At 37.5% G+C, this 21,585-nt stretch overlaps 1 protein-coding gene across 1 annotated transcript in view; it reads right to left on the reverse strand.

Annotated features, from left to right (window-relative positions):
• SLC28A3 (solute carrier family 28 member 3) overlaps window positions 1-21,585 on the reverse strand; it is a 63,406-nt gene that overhangs the window by 32,908 nt on the left and 8,913 nt on the right. Inside the window, exons 2-6 of the mRNA XM_075211059.1 lie at window positions 10,372-10,455; window positions 8,348-8,409; window positions 5,054-5,145; window positions 1,548-1,737; window positions 217-361 (exon numbers count right to left, since the gene is read on the reverse strand). Of these exons, the coding sequence (XP_075067160.1) occupies window positions 217-361; window positions 1,548-1,737; window positions 5,054-5,145; window positions 8,348-8,409; window positions 10,372-10,455 (573 nt within the window). The remainder of the gene's footprint in view (window positions 1-216; window positions 362-1,547; window positions 1,738-5,053; window positions 5,146-8,347; window positions 8,410-10,371; window positions 10,456-21,585) is intronic.

Consider the following 21,585-nt stretch of genomic DNA (forward strand, 5'->3'; position numbering starts at 1 on the left):
CAGGGGCAAATACGTGCTGATGACTTATCGTAAAGCCAGGTGTATATGCTGCCGATTTAGATGCGGACGTATCTCAAGATGTCTACGTCCTGCATATGAATGGAAATACACTATTTTTATGTGCTCTTTTACGTCCATTTTGCCAACAACTCTTCATTAGCCCTCCGCCTCTACTTTTGTGGGATAGTGAGTCTAGCTGCAAATGTGTATAAATACCTTAGTTGGATGTTTGGAGAAAATGAGCATCAGAAGAATATACAGCAAAAGGCCACCAAATGAAATGAGCTGATTGGTTCCCATTTTTGCAGTGTCAAAAATAAGCCACAGTATAATTCCAGCAATAAAACCTATCCAAACTACCCTAGGAGAAAACAGAAGTAAGTCATAATGTAATAGATTTAAAATTAAAAATGCACTACTTAAATGTTAAACCAATAAAATACGTATAACAATATAGGTAACACTGGTGTATTGCGGTGTTGTTTACATACTGTGTGCCGTCACATATAACTAGAGATGGGCGGGCTCGGTTTCCCGAGAACCGAACCCACCCGAACTTTGGGTATCCGAGTACCGAGCCGAGTAGGCTCTCCCGCCTGCTCGGAATCCAAATCGAGGCCGAACATCATTGTGACGTCGTCGGATCTCGGGGCTCGGTTCTCGCGATACTTGAAGATTATAAATACACGCCTCCACAGCAATCCATCGCCATTTGACAGAGGGAGAGAGCAGGGTGTAGTCACAGGCTGATTAGAGCAGGGACAGACAATACAATATTCTGATTCCAATTGTGCTAACAAAAATCGCTAGAGAAGAGAGGAGGATAGAGGAGTTTTTTTTAGGCAAAGATGAAGAGGAACACAACCAGCTTTGTGTGGAGAATTAAGGAAGGCCTACCAGGGACTAAACTGTTTTCTTCCTAATTTATTAGCTTTAGAATTACCTTACTTATCCAAGAAACAGGTGGAGCACTAAATTAGGTTATTTTATGCACAAAAACATTGATTTTTAAACAAAATTGCAAAACAAAACCAAACAAAACCAAAATCAAAACCCATCTCTACATATAACAAAGGAATGTCCAGATCACTGACTATTTTAAAACAATTGGCTTTTTTATATTACAGTTCACTGTTTTAGCCAGAATACTCTCTATCTAATATTTCAAAGCTGTGGTTAAATAACTCCGCTCATCTTAGCAGAGAAGCATTTCCCCTTGGAGGTTGCGAGGGGTGCACACATGTGCTAAGCTGCATTTCAACTTTCAAGCAGGTTTTTAGGGGAGCTCACTGCCTTGGAACACTCTACAAGGATACAACAGGAGGCAGTCTTTACATTGCTAGATATTATATAAATATATATATTTTTTTTTCACAGATATTTATGAAATATTGAGACTGCAAGTCTTAGGACAGAGATATCACAAATGCTTCATGGTTGTTGTAAGCAGTGAACACCAGTGATTTCTGTGTTACTAAACAGATAGTTGTACACTATAAATAGTTGAAATAAATGATTAAGGGGAATATATATTATTAAATACTTACCATTTCATCCAAAACCATTGCTTCCTGAAGAACATTCCAACAGGAGAGAAGAGTTTGATAATTTTGCCTTCATATCTATCCATGAATAAATCCCAGAATACAAAAAAGATGGCCAGCACTGTCAGTACAAAGAGAGCCAGGGCCCTTTTAAAGTTCAAAGCACAGGCTGCGATCACCATTATCAGGAAACCTTAGGAAAATATATAATCCTATTTATTAAATGACATTTGTGCAATTCTTAAACCTTCATCAAAACAATGAAATGCTCTTAAATGTGCATTCCCTAGGGACAATATGCAAATGTGCCTCTGCGGTCCAGGATCATAGACTTCTGGGTAAACGGCACTTTAAGTTAGTTCTGTACCCACTGGGTTTTAGAGCATGGTGGTGCCCTGTGGAGACACAAAATATCCACTTAGAGACAACCCGCTGCTCTTGTTTAAACTAACTCAGTGCAGGGACATCCTACGGTAATGGTATTACCCAGAAATCTATTCACCTGAATAGGGGAAGCTTATTTACATCACTTTTTTGTAGTAACGTTGAAATGTGAACAAGTGTAGAATTGGCACGTTCTGAGATTTATAAAGCGGCAACAGTTTTACTTGTTACTCGTTACAATGTTGTTGCTTTCAGTGAGGGAGGTTCAGACAGTGATAACATACACTATACCAGTCATATGATAAGTGATTAAGACATCCCTCCCGCTTCATTAAAAATAGGCTGGTTTGGCTAAACCAGTGGATACCAAACTTTCTCAGTTCAAGGCACCCTTAGGGTCTCCATAATTTTTTCAAGGCACCGCTAAGTCAAAATAATTACCAAGTAGTCCCCCATCTTGCTTACCACCGGCACTGGCCGTGGCACCCTGTGAGATCGCCGTGGCACCCCAGGGAGCCGCGGCACACAGTTTGGGAACCACTGGGCTAAACCATTCTGGTTAACTGCACAAGCCTCAAGTAATTAACATACTTGCCCACAATTAATTTTTGTCATCTAGGAGGGAGCCATGGTGGGAGGGTGCAGATGGCGGATCGTGGCAAATCTCATCATTTTGGCCCAGCCCCCATCACGAAAGCTAAATTTTGTCTCGGGGGCGGGGCTAAAATGACACAATTCACTGCAAATCGTGTCGTTGTGGCTCCCATCCTGTCCACTTCACTAGGCAGTAGGATGCAGGAGAATTGCCTGCTCTCCTGGGAGTCCAGGAGACCTAATTGAAATTTGGGAGTCTCCCAGCCATTCCGGGAGAGTGGACAAGTATGAGATATCCTATACTGGAAAACCATGTTACAATGCAAGGGGTGCAAATTAGTTTTCAGTTTTGCACATAAGTTAAATAATGACTGTGTTTTCATGTAGCACACAAATACTTGACAGCTTATATGTACACTGAAATGTAAAGTTGATATTTGTGTGCTACATGAAAAAACAGTCAGTATTTAACTTATGTGCAAAACAGAATGCTAATTTGCAGCCCTTGCATTATAACATGTTTTTGTCCAGGAGACTTAAATAAGAAATTTCTTAATTTTACTTCCTTAATGAATCAGGCCCCTGGAGTTTAAAGTTAAGGCCGAGTATAATTTAACATGGATGAAATGGTACTGGTTGCATAGATAGTGAAAGTGATAATGTTTGAATAAAAAAAACTGATTGAAAGTTAGTAAAATACACACACACACACACACACACACACAAATCTGAGATACATACATACATACATACATACATACATTCATACACATATAGGACAGGCACATTTATACATAGATAAAACAGCTAAAGTAGGCAATGCATTGTATTTCATGTGAAATATATTATGCTTTCTACACATATATGTGTTATTATATGTGTAAAGACTGTTACTGAAAATACCTATTGTTAATAAGTATCCATATTATCCTACATGAGACTTTGTAGAAAATCTTTATTGATTTAATTATAATTATTCCCTGTGTGTATCAGAGTAAATTGAACAGAAATAGAAATGGGTTTGACTTAGAACTTACCCTTTGAGTGATAATGAAGGTAGGTATTAAATGGTCATTGCGATATTAACATGAATTGTACATTATATATCACCATTGGACTCTTGTGCTATCAGGTAGCAATAGCAGCCTCTAGCAGGGAATCATGCGCTGCTATTAGCACCTTTACAAACACCCTTTTACAGTAAGTATAGATAAGCGATAAAATTCTGCAAGATCATTACCCTTCCAAGTATAAATGTCTCACCTGCTCAACTTGACATAAAGTGTACACTTTACATATAATTCAATACACCATCTGCAATTTCTTGCCTCCAGAGAAAAGATGGACTTATGCACGTATAGCCCAAATAAATAGTCAGCTTTTACGCAAGTTAGTCATACAGTTAAAAATAACTAAGATACCATTGGGTTAATATATAATAATCTACTCAAACTAACTAAAGTACATAGTCTGTAACCAAGTAGATGTGGACTATATTTGAAAACATCAGTCATTATGCTATCAAATACTATTATTGTACAAAAATGACGCTATACATTCAGTGCCTGATTCATTAAGAAATGCAAACGTCAATATATGCCTTACTTTGCGTTAAATTGCTCTGCGCATGCCCAGAAACGGGGTATATGCCGGTGAACGCAAGTGTATGCAATTCATCTTCGAGCGACAAAGGGCAGTTCTGACAGCCTACAATTTCAAGGGTGGAACGGGGAGGGAACTAGACGTATGCACGTAGTCAATGTACAGTAAGGGCGTGCCAAGCTCAAGAACACACAAGAGCATCCGATTCAACCTTTGGACATCTCTAAGGTACATGTTTTTCAGTCGTATCACTTGCACCACCTACAGGTCAGGTGTAAGTGCCGAGTGATAGAGATGACGGTCGTGTATGCATGCTAGAGCATGTATTTGTAGCTAAGAGCAACGGTAAAAATGCACTGTGTGTACAGTAGACTTTAATAACATCGTGATAAATGTATTTAATAGAGAGGAAAAAAATAAAAATAAAATACTTTTGTTAAAAATGTTTTTCATTAATGACTATATTATTAACTGGTGACAATAATCGATTTTTTATTGTGTGTGCGTTCTACTGGAATTTTATATTCCACATATGTACTAGATGCATCCTACAGTGAATTGTCTCTGTCAGAGCAGAGCGCACCTGGACCCGTTCTCAACTAGAGACGTTTCTTCAGATCAGCCTCTAGTTGAAAATGTACATGCGCATGTCAGAATTATGTGAGCTTTTAAAATGATTAATTCATTATACAATGTTTTCATTTTGCATGCCTTATTGAATCAGGCCCTCAATGTTTTAGTGAACTTAGGTAACTAAATAAAATTGCAAATATATGATAGTTTGTGTCAGGACAATAGAACATTGTCAGTGATTCACTAAAGAGTCAACTGAGTTATCAGTTTAGTAAACATGCTGTTTTAATATAGTATTAGTTTTGTTATGAAAGGAGCCTCAGAAATTGACTGGCACTGAGATAGTCCATGCTTACCTGCCAACAAAATGCCACAGATCACATGTTTAATCGTGGATTTATGTTTGCTGCAGAAAGTACATGCGGCATCGTATTTGTTTCCAAAGTAACTGTGTAAGAATATACATTGAGATAAAAGAGTAAACAATATGTTAGCAGTGATGAATTAATAGTACTTACAGCAATGTTGAAATTGAAATATTTTTTTTAATTTAGCCTGTAGGTACATGCCCTCAATTTTAGAAGAGTACTTACACTAAGGGGTAGCTTTAATAAACCTTCTTATAAATTAAATTGGAGATGTTACCTATAGCAAACCTACCAGATTCTATCACTTATCTAGTACATTCTAGAATATTATAGCTAGAATCTGATTAGTTGCTATGGGCAACACCTCCACTTTTCCTTTATAGATGCTTTAGTAAATCTAACCTTAAAACTATTGCTGGACAGATGTTTTTCATCTTCTGCCATTAAATCTTGTAAGGTTATTTGCTTAGAAAACACTCTGCTATGATTGAGCTGTGCAGTAGTTAATGTCAATGTATTAAATGTTTGTTGAAGAACAAGAGCAATAAATACAATAATTATAATTAAAATAGCAAATGTTTGTTGAAAGGCAAACTAAAAATTGCACCCATGAAGAGATTGAGTTTGGCTCTCATTGGGAGACCTTCCAGTCCGTGAGAAATGAAAGAAAAGAGCCAGTCAGTTTAGGTAATTATAATCTCTGTTGATTTATAATCATCACTGTTTATTTGTAAGGCGCAACAAATTCTGCAGTGCCAGAAAGTCAGCATGTACCACATGGATCCTAATTAAAAATAATAAAGCATGAAAGTAAAAGATATCCAAGTACTACTATAAGTAGCTTGTACTATTTCAAGTAGTTATTCAGTAGGTACAAGTTAAACATAAAACCTAACACTTGCACAAATAGAAGTTATACATAAAACATAACAGGTGCATGAGGTAGACAAAGAATGTGTAGGGTAGAGCGAGCCCTGCTCTTGAGGGCTTACATTCTAAAGGGAGGTATGTATCTGAAGAACTAATACCACCCTTCATAATGTCTAAACTACAAACACAAACATATAAACATAAAAAAAATATTATTGCTCTAAAAGGTCCACAATCACTATAATAATCAGCAGTAAGCATTTTAACAATAATTTGGCTCTGTATTTCTGCTGGATGGCCCAAAGTAGTATTGAAGCAATTGTACTTTTGTTGTATTGTTTTGTTTTCTTTCAGAATCTCTCTACCTGGAGGGGTTGGGGCACCAATACATTTACCTCCCTCTCCTCTGTGATACATAACATATACAGCTACAAAAATCAATTGCTATACATAACAAACAATATTTAACCCAGGTAAATGCAATTTAAAATCTGTTGAGATGCTGGTCCAGAGCCCAAGTGATGGGTTGTACTTGTAATGTCATTGTCCCATATAAAGAAGTGCATGGATTTGTGTTTCAAGATATTGGCATTTATGTGTATACAAAAGTTTGCAAATGCTGATGAGAAGAGATGGGTGCATTGGTTTATTCCTAGCTAACTGCTTGTCAGGTGCACTCTTCTGCATCACATTACTAATAGAAGGAAAGATGACCTTCACTTTTGCGTGGCAAGAAATATAAACAAGGTTTCAGGGATGGAAAGAGATCATTTAGGTGGGTGTGCCTGAGTTGCAGGGTGGCCACGGAGCCTTTTCACCTCAAAGCCATGATTTGTACATGTACTTGGAGGTGACAGACATCAGACTTTGATCTGTACTTTCAACACATAGGTACAAGTCTACTGTAATAAATATATTTAAATATTCAGTAGTGGGGCATATAAAAAATACAGTAACTGGGTCTCCTCACTCAAATGATGATTTTAATACATATCTAGAGGTCAACCCAGCCAAATTTTGGGAGACAAATGTAAAAGTTTGAATTAATGAACAATGTGTTCTTAAAATGCTAGTAGTAATGACTTTAAGTGACACCTTTTCCACCATGAATTTTTCCATGTGTATCTTTAATAGGTTTTTACATGTTTTAGTTTAAGACAATTTTTTATTTTTAGTTAAAAATAAACATCAATTGTTATGATATATATTTTGAATGGTGTCTATATACTTAAGAGTCATGGTTTAATAATTAATCATTTGAATTGCTTCTCTTTCAAACAATTCCTAGAAACTGCAGCACAATCAGTCGGACGATGAAATTCATTTTTGAGACAATACAGACCTTGCGTACTTTTTGTTGTTAAAGCTTTTTAATATTTTAATAGCAAATAAACAATTTGCATTATGGTGTTTGCACATTGGTCTAATTTGATTTGATCTATTTGGCTATTGGTCCTTTTAGTAGCTCTTATAGGATTTTCCGGGGACAGTTTCCAAAAGTGAAACATGAGTGTGCATCTATGTATGAGCTACATAGGCAAACCCGCACTTTTGTTCACAGTTACATGTCCTGCAGTAAATTTTTTATGTTATTCCAAAATTATGTTCCAGTTTTTATTTCAACATCATTGGGTCTATGTATTAAAGTGCGAAGAGCCATTCAAACGGAGAAAATAGCAGTTTTCTCCGTAAAATCTATGAAGGGTTCAAGGCAGGGTAATTCAAAGATTTCTACTGTCATAACCCATTCAACATTTCTTAGCGCAGTCCCCATAGATTAGTATGGGGACTGCGAGGTTCTGCAATTCATAAAGCTTTGATGGAATTACCTGTCTTTTCCCTCACCTTGGAAGTTTGCCAAGGAGCCCCGGAACGGTAGATTTCAGCTGGGCTTAAATATGCATCACTGCGATACTACATACACACCATGACAATGTAAAATAAAAAATGGGAAAGTAATCAGGTGACGGGTATTGTTCTGAGCTGTTGGGAGAGTAATGGGCATGGGCTGCGTTGAATGTGGATAATTGCTTGTTTGCCATGTCACTTGCTATATGTACTGTCCAAAATCAACAAACAAATGCTAGAACTCTCACTGATCCAGTTTTCTATACCTTTACATACAATAGCCGTGGTAATTGAGACAGTTGAGGTCAATGAAAAATAAATAATAGAATGAATAACTTCTAAAACAAATGGTTAGCATGATGTCTCAGTATTCAGTCATCACCATACAATTATACAATGTTTTCTAAGAATTATCAGTTTCAGTCTGACAGATCGTAAATATATGAACATCAGATCAATGATCCCAATGCCTGTAGTATTAAACCACTCATCTGACAAGTCCTAAGTGGAAGCAAACCTTATGCACTACAAGATGTGTGATTTAGCAAAGAAAGTGTACTGTACCTTTTGCTTTTTGTGTCTCCATCCTTATCTTTTGTTATAGAATTTTGACTCTCATCATCAAGCTGAAAAGATCAAAAAGTGAAACATACAGGCAACATACTACAGAACATATTTAAGAAAATGAAATAGTTTATATGGCCTTCTTGTAACTGGACATGTAACTTTTCTTGAACAGGGCAACCCAGCACAAACAAACATACATTCATTCATATTCACTGCCTCTCCCTCTCTCCCTCCACTACATATAAATAGAGTATAGTCCTTTATACATGTATCTATACTGATCAGCCACAACATTAATGTCTAATATTGTGCGAGTCCTCTTCGTGCCACCAAAACAGATCTGATCTATGGAGTCATGGACTCCACAAGACCTCTGAAGGTGTCCTGTGGTATCTGGCACCAAGACGTTAGCAGCAGCTCCTTTAAGTCCTGTAAGTTACGAGGTGGGGCCTCCATGGCTCAGAATTGTTTTTCCAGCACATCCCACAGATGCTCAATTGGATTGAGATCTGGGGAATTTGGAGGCCAAGTCAACACCTTGAACTCTTTGTCATGTTGCTCCTTCATTCCTGAACAATTTTTGCAGTGTGGCAGGATGCATTATCCTGCTGAAAGAGGCCACTGCATTAGCAAATACCGTTTCCATGAAGGGGTGTACTTTGTCTGCAACAATGTTTAGATAGGTGGTATATGTCAAAGTAACATCCACGTGAATGCCAGGACACAAGGATTCCCAGCAGAACATTGCCCAGAGCATCACCCTGCCTCTGACAGTTTGTCTTCTTCCCATAGTGCATCCTGGTGCCATCTCTTCCCCAGGAATATAATGCACACACATCCTGCTGTCCACGTGATTTAAAAGAAAATGTGATTCACCAGACCATGAAACGTTCTTCCATTGCTCCATGGTCCAGTTTTGGTGCTAGTGTGTCCATTGTAGGCACTTTCAATGCTGGACATGGTGCAGCATGGACACTCTGACAAGTCTGCGACTACGCAGCAACAGACGCAGCAAGCTGCAATGCATTGTGTGTTCTGACACTTTTCTATCATAGCCAGCCTTAACTTTTTAAGCAATTTATGCTAAATAGCTCTTATGTGGGATTGGACCAGATGGGCTAGCCTTCTCTCCCCATGCACATCAATGAGCCTTGGGCCCCTATGGCCCTCTTGCCAGTTCACCGGTTGTCCTTCCCTTTTACCATTTTCTGTAGGTACTAAACACTGATTGATTTCAAAACATCAACTTCAAGAACTGATTGTTCACTTGCTGCCTAATATATCCCACTTATTGACAGATGCCGTTGTAATGAGATAATCAATATTATTCACTTTACTTGTCAGTGGATTTAACGTTGAGGCTGATCGGTGTATATTGAAATATACTTGAAATGTTTGAAAGTATATATCTATTTCCTTCAATCCAGTATAGATAACATTGTGTCTTTATGTTTATATATTTTACCTGACTTCACTAGAAGACACAGAGCAGAAGGCTTTGTACCAGTGGCTAAAGTATCTATTAGTTAAGGGCAAAGATCACATTAGTGAGCCCCCAATATATTTTGCAAAACACTAGGAGAAACTTATGACAGAATGTCAAGATTAAAACGTATGACGTTTTCTTGACAGTAAACAGTTTTCCATGGGTACAAATAAATTCTGTGGAGGGGCTATCACAGTTTTAGAATTTGTGGCCCAAGATGAAAAATATTTTGGAACTTATGATAGTGTTAGAGGTTAGACTTAATAATAATTGGCTTGATCTAGATCTAGCATTAAAAGCTGACGTAGGCCCAGATTTAGGATTTGGGCTAATGTTAGGGTAATGTAAGTGTCAGTATTTGCATAATAATGATGAGGATAGCATTGATTTTTTATGCATTTTCTAACTTTACATTTCACTTAAAATAGGAGATTCTCTTCTAAAACAAGATTCACTTATTTAATTAACACTACACTATTAACAAGAAGTACAATTCTGGTCCAGTTCATCATAATTGAAATATAAATTTACTTACCTGGCAAATTACAGAATCTCCATTGATATATTTCCTTTTATGGAAATCGTTGGCGTTTGGTTCTTCATAAGCAGACTCATCATTCTATTGAAGTAAAACATACAGATTATGCCTAGTATTAATTAGTAATAACTGAAAATAATTGTAAGTTGCAATCTGTGAATTGAATCTGGTGGAGTGATTATTACCATAAATATCTGCAGTAGGATATTTTCTTTAAATTACTAAAATATTTTTTTAGCAGCTTACTGTAACACAGTTTGTGCTCAGTTTCATATTTTACCTTGCTAAGTTATTTGTCTTAGTTTCTTCTATTTGGAAGAATAAACACGTACTAGCAGGACAAAGAATATAGTATATTGCATATATTGTATGTTCTTCCTCACCCATGTACAAGGCCCACATGTTTTCTCATATGGCAGTGATCTCTGCCACTAAATTGAAAACTTACAAACAGTACTCAAAGTGTGCCGGTATGAGACGGTATGTCATATCGGCACTTCTAAACTGGCACTGTTCTCTGCCATCTGGAGACAGTTTCAAGTTCTGCCCTGTCGATTTTTTTTTTCATAAGGGAGAAAGGGGGGCAAGGCAGTTTATCTCGGGGGGATTGGACTGCTGCGAGTTGCGCCGGAGGGGTGCATTCAATTGCCGTGAGTGTGAGAGAAACAGAGGAGAAAATGGTACAGGGGGATATGTGAAAGGGGGGACAGGGAAAAGATGGTGCAGGGGGATATGTGAGAGGGACAGGGTAGAAGATGGTGCAGGGGAATATGTGAGAGGGCAGGGGAGAAGATGATGCAGGGTAATATGTGAGAGAGTGGCATTCTGCAGTAAGTTCTCTCACAAATTGACTGCATGTCTGCCAACCAGCACTGGGTTTTATAAAATGGAAGGGAGGTTTTTTTCCTATTTATTTATTTATTTATTTGTTGTTGACATGCTAACAGGCAAGATAGCTCAATCAACATGCAGTATTAGCTATTGTGCTTGCCAGTAAAATATCTAAAAAACCTTACACTTTCCTGGTGGTTTGATGAGCGTTTTTTCAAACAGCACATTATTAAAATGCAGTATATACAATGGAATGAAGAAAGGGGTCTGGGATGTAGAAAGAGAAGGGATACGAGAGTGCATTTATAAAGATTAGAGACTGGACTCTTGAGACTGCTGTATGGAGTAGCAGAAGGCTACAGTACCTCTACAGCTACTAGACATAACTAGCAGCTTTTGGTACTGTAGCTGTATGAACAAAGTTGTGAAACAGGTGGGCAGTAAAATTTTTGAAGAGCGTGGGCACTTTAATTTATATCACAATGCAAATCCTTCTGATCTTAAACTTGGAGCACTAGCACACATTATACTCACTCCACATGGTGGTGATAGGTTCTACAAACTCTGTCTCAGGGAGGCATTCTGAATGTTCAAACTGCACACACTGCATATACAGTGCATCAGTGAGGCTCTTAGAGTTTTAGGATTGATAATTTGCGTAATAATTGTGTTGTTAGAATTTTTAGTATTTAATACAATCTACTTCTGGGGGTAAAACCTTCTAAAAAGGAAAAAATAGAAATGTTGCCCAGAGTAACCAATCAGATTTTACCAATCATTTGTCCAGTACATTCTAGCGAATTATATTTGTAATCTGATTGGTTACACTGGGCAACACTTTTCCTTTTTAGAAGTTTTAGTAAATCTAACCCTGGGCATCTATACTAACAAAGTTACAGTCGGTGGTACTCATAATCATGCCTCAGTAAAACCAGACACTACTTGCCACGACTCAAGGATCCCGAACCACTGATGACAGGCATGCTGACATTGACGGTGAAGTGCAACCATTTCGACGCTTGAACATTCCGGCTCCCAGAAAGACGTCAGTTTCCACAGCGACAGATGCAAAGATGCGCATGCTGTACAATGTCCATGACTTAGTAAAAAGCATTGTACAGCACACGCGTTCTTGCATCGCCCCTTTAACAACCGCAACAACACTGTCACCGTGGAAACTGACGTCTTCCTGGGAGCCAGGATGTTCAAGCCTCGAAATGGTTGCGCTTTACTTTTTCAAACAGCCGTCAATGTTAGAATGTCTGCCGTCAGTGATTCGGGATCCTTAATTTGTGGTAAGTACTGTAGGGTTTTAGTAAGGCATAATTTAGTACCCAACCCGTTGCAAGTATCTAGTCAGTACAACTGTGTTCACCATGTAGGCCTAGCTGGCAGCAGGGAAAACTTGCTGTCTTTGTGATTATTTTTACTATGTTATGTTTTTATTATTTAGCTTGTATTTATGCAGGATTGGGTTGGCCTAGGACAACAGAAATTGTAAATACAGTCCTGATACCAAGCAGGGCTAAGAACTGAATTGTCCTTTAACTCTCTCAACATCTTAATCTGGCCAAACATGGTTCGATATCGCTTAACAATTGAAGCACTTGTCCTGCAGCCTCCCTCCTTGGGTGCTTTGGTGATTGGACACTAAGTGCTGTAGCACAGTGACTGACCGGTTGAGTGCAACAGGGACAGAAGAAGAAAAAAAAAATTTCTCCCACTCTAGTTCCTAACTCGTTCAGTTAGCTACAGCACAACAGATATTGTAGGAATGAGTGCAGAAGACTTGAGCCACACTGAGCTACTTCTGCAAACAATTATTGCGGAGCAGCCAGTGACGGCTGTACTGGGGGAGTTGGGGAGATAACTAGTGGTCAGGAGGTGAGATTGAGATTTTGCAGACTAAGAAGTTCTCTCCTTGCCTTGTGAGAGGAATGGATGTGGTGGTGACTGATTATAATCAGACTACTCTTCTTCTACACTAAAAGACCACAGCTTAAGCCACAAGTGACCGACTGGCCATATTTCATCCAATCTGGCCACCCATGTGTTTTGACAAACTGGGCAGTGATCCTGTCATTCAACATCCATATCGGTCCACATATTGCTAGCTTTACACCAGGAGATGTTAATTGACTATACTACTATAGACACTACTATACCATCAACTAATTTATCAAAAATACCAGTTTTTATTTCATTTAAAACATTCACACTACCTCCAGTATAGAGAGATTCAGCTTCAGAGGGATTCATTACAACAGATATGCATAAAGTACTTGTATTTACAGAGTACAAAAGTACATTCTTTGTTGACAGAGTACACATTTCCAAAATGACACAATGTGCAAACAGCAACAAGTGATATACCTGATTACACTATACATGAGCATGCAATTAACAAACAGCTACGAATAAAAAGAGTACAAAATACTGCAGAGCAACTGACCACATGTGCCAAAGTGCAGGTGCTTGGGAAACTGGGGAGGGGAAACAGGCATAAAGATGCTCAGGGTCGGGCTAAAGGTGTAGTGATAGAAAGGGAAACACAAGGAAAGCTTGTGAGAGCTTACACCCGAAATTAATTGTGCACTAATGACCACACAAAGACATGTTTGATATGCTATAATTTTTCATCGTAATACCCTATGCTTCAACCTTCAAGCAAAAGATGGCAAAGTATTATATTGTTATATATGTTTTTCTAGTGCTATAGATTAAAAAAATTCTATGAAATATAAACAGCAGTTTTCTATGGGAAGTCACGAATATGTCACTAACTGTAAGATCAAAAGAACCACATCAGATCTTTGTATTATGTGATGAAATCTGCACTTAGATAAGTGCTGTGCACTGATTTAGTAGAGTAGTCTGGGTTATTGTGATTTATTTCCTTACAATCAGTTACTAAGCTTAAATCACAGCTGCAGTTTACTTTGACTCATACAGCCTCAGTAAACCAAATTACACATTGATTCTGTGCAATAGATCTTGTCAACACCTTCAGAAAAATGTATTTGCTCATTGTTGTTTATATGTGATTGAGATTATCTTGACCTAAGCCTAAAACAAATATGTGTTACCAGATAACATGGCTGGGCAAATGCATAAATAACAATGTCAGAGGAAACAGAAGTTACTATTTAAAATTAAAGAAACATATTTTCTCTTCCCAGTGTGTCATGTGCCCACATTCTTGAGTACCTATCCCAAACTTCATAGATCAATGTTGCACACACAGCAACTGGATCTCTGTAAACTTTAGTCATTGGTACATGGGTACCATTAGTGAGGAGGACAATGACCGCATACAAAGTCAAGTGCAGTCTGAACTGTCTGTTCCCACTAGCATCTAATAGATGGTGATCAGGATGAGCAATCTTTTTTGGCCAATACAAAACGCGATTTTCATCCAGTTATGTTTAAAATGGCCAAAATCGTTCCTTTTATGGGCACCTTAACATATTGTCTGGCCCGTCTAAGCTCCTTGCTTGTACTACAGAAATGTATTTTCAGTTCTATCTAGAAATTGCCTTGTTTTCCATCATTAATCAATAATGGGAGGAAATGTATTATATAAATTATTAATTTAATGTATACATTCCTAACTTGTGTTATAGACTAGAAAAATATAAAACTACTTTCATTTTGTTATTACAGAAGCATTAAAACTGCACTCCTGGCAGATACTTAATAAAAGTAGAGGTATGGAATTTTTGCCATATCTTGTCTGTAGAGCTATCTGTCCTTCTATTCCATATTTTATAATGTTATGTTGACATGTATTCTACTACTTACAAATCTTATTTTAATTAGTAAGTGGATGTGGTTCAGTTAATACCACAATATTAACTGTAGTCTGTTTATTTTATAGAGCAGAGTGTAGGCTTCTTCTGAATACATGCTATCTGGCACACGCACAAAGCGGGGATCTTCAAAGAAAGTGGGGACCTCGGAGGGGGGAGACCTGGCATTGCTAGGCCCACCTCACCCCTGGTTCCTGTAGCTTCTGCACCCCTATTGTTACTCCCTTGTGATATACTCAAATATCTCATAAATAAATGTACAGGAACGGATTCATATTACGATTCACAAGTATAATTTAAAAATAAATAACATATCCGAAGTTCATTGGTTGTAAATACTGAATATTGCAGCTTGTATAAACAAATTTATACCCTCAAATATTGAGAAAACTTTTAAAATAATTATCAATAAGTAAAGAACTCTAATGAACAATAACTTTACCATATGCTATTAATAATTGCAAAATTTGGCTTAAACGGAATTGTATTCTATTATTTAATACATTATTTATTGTGATTCCCTTTTTGTTATTGAATTTATTTTTATGTTTATAGATATATTCACACATGTAGAATTTCTCTGATTTATTATACACAAACCTCTATCACCAATACCTGATGAATGCCATCCTAAATACAGGAAAACATATACTTATAGGAGCCAAAAAATGAGTTTATTCATATGAATTTACATAGTAGAGAAGGATCATTTGGAATGAGAAATATATATGGGGATTTGATTACAAAATAGAGACTGTTTGTTGAAATGAGAATTGTTGTAAGTCCTTATCGCCTATAAACTGCTTGAATGCAGGTATCATATTGTAAAGACACTGGGGATTAATGCAATGTACGTCTCTAAAGCTACACCTATGCAATCATACTTCAGATGCAATGTCTCAAATGATTTTCAAAATAGTGTTAGTACTGTGGTTTTGCATGGTTGTAAAAGAGCCTTAGTGTAGGAATTTTTTACTCTTTAAGTTTTAGTTCTACCATATGGAGCAGTGCCATTGTTTTGTCTGGCTTGTCCAAATTGTTGAGTCATTCGTGAGCTGGTTTATCATTAACCCTAACCCATGCGTGTTATATTTTAATATTGATGTTAGATTGTAATCAGAAACGTATCTGTTTCTTACCATTTATTTTTACATGCAAACTTTTTCTATAGCCAGTATAAACATTCAGCCTATTTCTGAGTATTTTGTGCAAGTAGATGATATTTATTTCCTGTTACAATGTCCACCACCACACAGTACCTCAATGCCCCTTTTTTGCACCATATCATTTTGAGCCAATAAAGTGCATTTTGTATTTACTGCTGCCTACTGCATGCCAATAATTCTCAGACATACAAAACCATGAGCAGTTCCTGTGGTCCTGACACACTTCCCTGCCATTGGTTGATTGGGAAACTACATTTCACTGCAGACCCAGACACTAGGTCTGATGGGAGCCTCTCTTCAGTATGAAACAGCATCAGATAAGCGCCAGGAGAGCCACAGTCGGTGATGCCGTGTGAGATCAGCTGGAATCTTAAATCCCTGAGTTGTGAATGCTGGTGAAGCAGCTGCTGAGAACAGATACATCAAACACTGGAAGCCTCTATGCAATATACTGCAGCATTAAGGGGAGTGAGTACAATTGAAAATGTTGAGACTTATATTGAAATACCGTCATTAATAAGGACGGTATTTCACACCTAAAAGTGACAAAACCTGCCCCATCAGGCGGTGGTTTCCCAGGTAGATCCCTGGTTGGAAGCTGAAGACATTATCTCTCTGAGGAGTACAAGCAAGATTCAGGTGGAGGCACCATACTAGAGGCCAAGGTTGGGAATGAAGTCTCACTGGCTGTCTAGTACAATGCCTCCACCTGAAAGGCTCCATGGTTACACATGTATATTTAGGCAAGCTAAGAGTATAGGTGGGTATGAATGTAAATTTTCCACATTGTCATTGAACGTGTTGTTTTGGGCCTAAGTCATAACTGCATTACAACCATATATTATTTGTATTCATTTGGGCAGCACGGTGGCTAAGTATTTAGCACTTCTGCCTCACAGCACTGGGGTCATGAGTTCAATTCCCAACCATGGCCTTATCTGTGCGGAGTTTGTATGTTCTTCCCGTGTTTGCGTGGGTTTCCTCCGGGTGCTCCGGTTTCCTCCCACACGCCAAAAACTTACTAGTAGGTTAATTGGCTGCTATTAAATTGACCCTAGTCTCTTTCTCTGTCTGTCTGTGTGTGTGTATTAGGAAATTTAGACTGTAAGCTCCAATGGGGCAGGGACCGATGTGAATGAGTTCTCTGTACAGCGCTGCGGAATTAGTGGCGCTATATAAATAAATGGTGATGATGATTTATGTACTATTGAAGCCATTATACTATTAAGTTGTTAGCATACCTTGTTCATATTTACTCACTGTATATATACTATATTGTTCATATAAGTACTCACTGCATCCATATTTACAGTAACAATACATATTTGTATATTGTAAGTTATACCACACTGTTTCACTTTGCACAGTCTTGTCCCAATTCAATTAACAATAATATATATTGACATATTTTGTAGAACATAATCTTGCACTCTCAGAATAGCACAAGAATGTTTTATTTGATTCTTAAATCACGGTGTAACACTTGTGATTTTTTTAGTGATTTCTGTTCTTGAAAACAATTCAGTTGCTACTTTCCACTCCATTATTACACCCTTGCTTATATTTTGTTTGAAGCTGTATGTATCTCCAATGGTCATGTATTTAAAGTTTTTACAGTATCTGCTGTCAAGAGTTTAAGTAGAATTTACTGGACCCCATATAAAAAGTTCTAAAGAACTCCAATCCTTATTACAAACATTTAAGTGTTTCCATTAATAGAGTCAAATAACGCCACCCACTCTCCTGTCCATCACTTAAAATATAGATGTCATCGCTTTTCTATTTACCAGTTATATTTATATTTCTTATTTTTAAATAATGCCACTGTGAATGTTTAATTATCAAAATGTCATGCATGGCCTCTATTCCTGATTTCCAAGCACAGTCCTGGGTGGCAAAGATTTGTCAATCAAATTGTCTCTGTGATCTATTTGTATTCCCAGGATACTACTGTATTTGTTGTACTTAAATGCAGCGGGTCAGCAGACTACTGTCGCCGGATAATATTTTTAAAAGTTGGCAACTATGACATGTGACAATTATTTGAACTCTGTGATAACTATTTAACTATTCTGTATTTGTACTTTAGAATACTGGAATGGGTCACTAACCATAAATAGAAAAAAAACGACAGTATTACAAAATACAGAGAATGCAGAGTATGTGCTCCTGAACATATTTTTTTTATCAACACACTTACTTTAAAAGGCTTGATTATTCTTACATCCACAAATATTTCCTATGTGATCTCTTTGTAGATAGAGACTATTGTTTTTTTTTTTTACATATTATTAACTATAGATTGAAAATAGAAGTCTGGATTCTTGGAATAGCAGTTTATTTTAAGGTAATTATTTAAAACCAGACACTTTGATTATCATTTTGTGGAGATTTACAGATACATTTCAAATGGTACTTGCTTTCAATGATATTTACTAAACAGGTTTAATATTGACAGACTATGCAGTATAATGTGTCTTCTTCTCTTTACTAGATGTTACTCTCATTAGCAATTTTGTTTAATTGTTTGGACAGCTGAACAGTTGCACTTCTATTGTGTTGCAAGCTTTAATGTGTTAAAATATTCCCAGGACAGTGCTATTTGTACTTAGGAATGTCCTCACACTGCAAAACATTTCCCATTGTCCCATGGGACGCCTGCTCCTCCATAAATAACTCACAACTATCGTTTATTCCCCACGTCAACTCTATATCTAAATCATGTTATATACATCTAAAGAACATTTCCAGAATACGCACATATCTCACACAAGACACTGCAAAAACCTTAATTCATGCACTCATCATCTCCCGAATCGACTATTGCAATTCCCTCCTCACTGGTCTTCCCAAAGTCAGACTTGAACCCCTACAATCTATTTTGCAAGCAGCGGCTAGATTGATTTTCTTTGCAAATCATTCTTCCTGTGCTGAGCCACTCTGTCAGTCTCTACATTGGTTGCCTGTATTTCAACGAATCCAATATAAAATTCTTCTACTAACATACAAGGCCGTAAAAAAAAATGCACCGACATATATCTCCTCACTTGTCTCAAAATATCTTCTGACTCGACACCTCCGTTTTGCACAAGATCTGCATCTCTCTTCTACTCTCATCACATCCTCCCATTCTCGGTTACAGGACTTTTTTCGGGCTGAACCCACTTTGTGGAATTCCCTCCCTCGCACAGTAAGACTATCCTCTAGTCTTCAAACCTTCAAGCGTTCTCTGAAAACCCACCTCTTCAGACAAGATTATAGTATTCCTCAACCACCATCTTAATCTCCCTAGGTTACCCTATTACTACACAGCTAACACACAACAATAACCCTCTGACCAACATTGCTACACACAGCCCACTCAATACTTTTACCTTTGCATTCTAGCTGGTCCAGTGTGCAATATGATGTAGCACATGCCCTTGTGTTTCAAACTCCCATTGTCCTATAGATTGTAAGCTTATGAGCAGGGTTCTCTTACCTCTCTGTCTGTATGTATTACCCAGTATTGTCTTATTAATGTTTGTTTCCAATTGTAAAGTGCTATGGAATTTGCTGGCGCTATATAAATAAATGCTGCTGCTGTTGCTGATGATGATAAATGTCGCCATCTTCCTTTGTAAACCTAATGTATTTTGACAAAACTATCAAAGAAGTATTTGTGCTACGCCTCACGTGTTGTGCTTTGAAAATGAGACTAGTTTGTTGGTTTGCTCTACTATGGCATTGTGACTTAAGTTAATCCCAATAATTTGATCACTAATTGACAAACAAGTTCTGAGTTCATTTTGAAAGTATTTGCTAAGGGATCAAGTCATCTGATGCACATAATTTTTGTCGGTTGACTTTGTGGCCATCTTTATTTGTTTTAGTGGCTGTGCCTAAAATGTGTTTTCTGGCACAGAGAAGAATAGATTTACTAGTGAGTGTTCTACTTTTATTCTCCCAAACATAACAGAGAAACCTAAATCAACCTGGTAAGTAGAGAGCACAGAGCTCCCTATCCCTTTCCAAGGCAATACAAAGAGCTAGATCATTAGTGAGCAACACACATTAAACATAGCAAATGTCACACATGAAGTCAAAAAAGTTAATAATACTTGTATAATAAATAGAACTAATTATAGTAATATAATCCATGTTATTGCCCTTAAAATGAACATATATCATTACAGCTCACAGACTGGGCTCTGTTTACCATATGTCATATCATATGTCATACATTTAGTGTACTATTCTATCAAACAGTTTCAATACATTATAAGTGTGTTACTAGACCTTGTTTTATTTGTACTTTGCAGCAGATCATTTATGTCTTGTAAGCTGCGAGGTGGAACTCCACGGTTTTTCAAGCACGTCCCACAGATGATCGATCAGATTGAGATCTGGGGAATTTGAAGGCCAAGTCAACATCTTGAACTCATGTTCATCAAATCATTCCCGAACAATTTTTGCAGTGTGGCAGGGCAGGACCCAAGGTTTCCTAGCAGAAAATTGCGCAGAGCATTACACCGCTGGCTTGCCATCTCTGTCCCAGGTAAACGATGTACACACACCCGGCTGTCCACATGATGTAAAAGAAAGCGTGATTCATCAGACCAAGCCACCTTCTTATATTGTTCCATGGTCCAGTTCTGTCTCTCACATAGTCATTTTAGGCGCAGTCTGTGCTGGACAGGGGTCTGTATGGGCACTCTGACTGGTCTGCGACTTTGTAGCCGCAGCCACAGATGCAGCAAGCTCCAATGCACTGTGTGTTCTGACACTTTTCTATCATAGCCAGCCTTCACTTTTTAAGCAAGTTGTGTTACAATAACTCCTCTGTGGGATTGGACCAGAAGGGCTAGCCTTTGCTGCACACGTGCATCAATGAGCCTCGGGCACCCATGACCCTCTTGACAGTTCACTGGTTGTCCTTCCTTGGACCACTTTGGTAGGTACTAACCACTGCATAATGGGAACGCCCAAACCACCTGCCGTTTTGGAGATGCTCTGGCCCAGTCATCTAGCCATCACAATTTGGCCCTTGTCACACATTTTTACTGCCTCCATCACATCAACTTCAACAACTGACAGTTCTTTTGCTGCACAATATATTCCACAGGTGCCATTATGATGGAATAATATATGTTATTCACTTCACTTGTTAGTGGATTTAATGTTGGGGCTGAATGCTGTATGTATGTATGTATATATATATATATATATATATATATATATATATATATGTGTCTATATGTATATGTGTCTATATGTATATGTGTATATATATATATGTATATATATATATATATATATATATATATATATATATATATATATATATATATGTGTATGTATATATATATATATATATATATATATATATATATATATAAAAAGAGAAATAGTGATTAGACCAAACG

The sequence above is a fragment of the Mixophyes fleayi genome, chromosome 1 (assembly GCF_038048845.1).
Source record: "Mixophyes fleayi isolate aMixFle1 chromosome 1, aMixFle1.hap1, whole genome shotgun sequence".
In the NCBI taxonomy this organism is placed as follows: Eukaryota; Metazoa; Chordata; class Amphibia; order Anura; family Limnodynastidae; genus Mixophyes; species Mixophyes fleayi.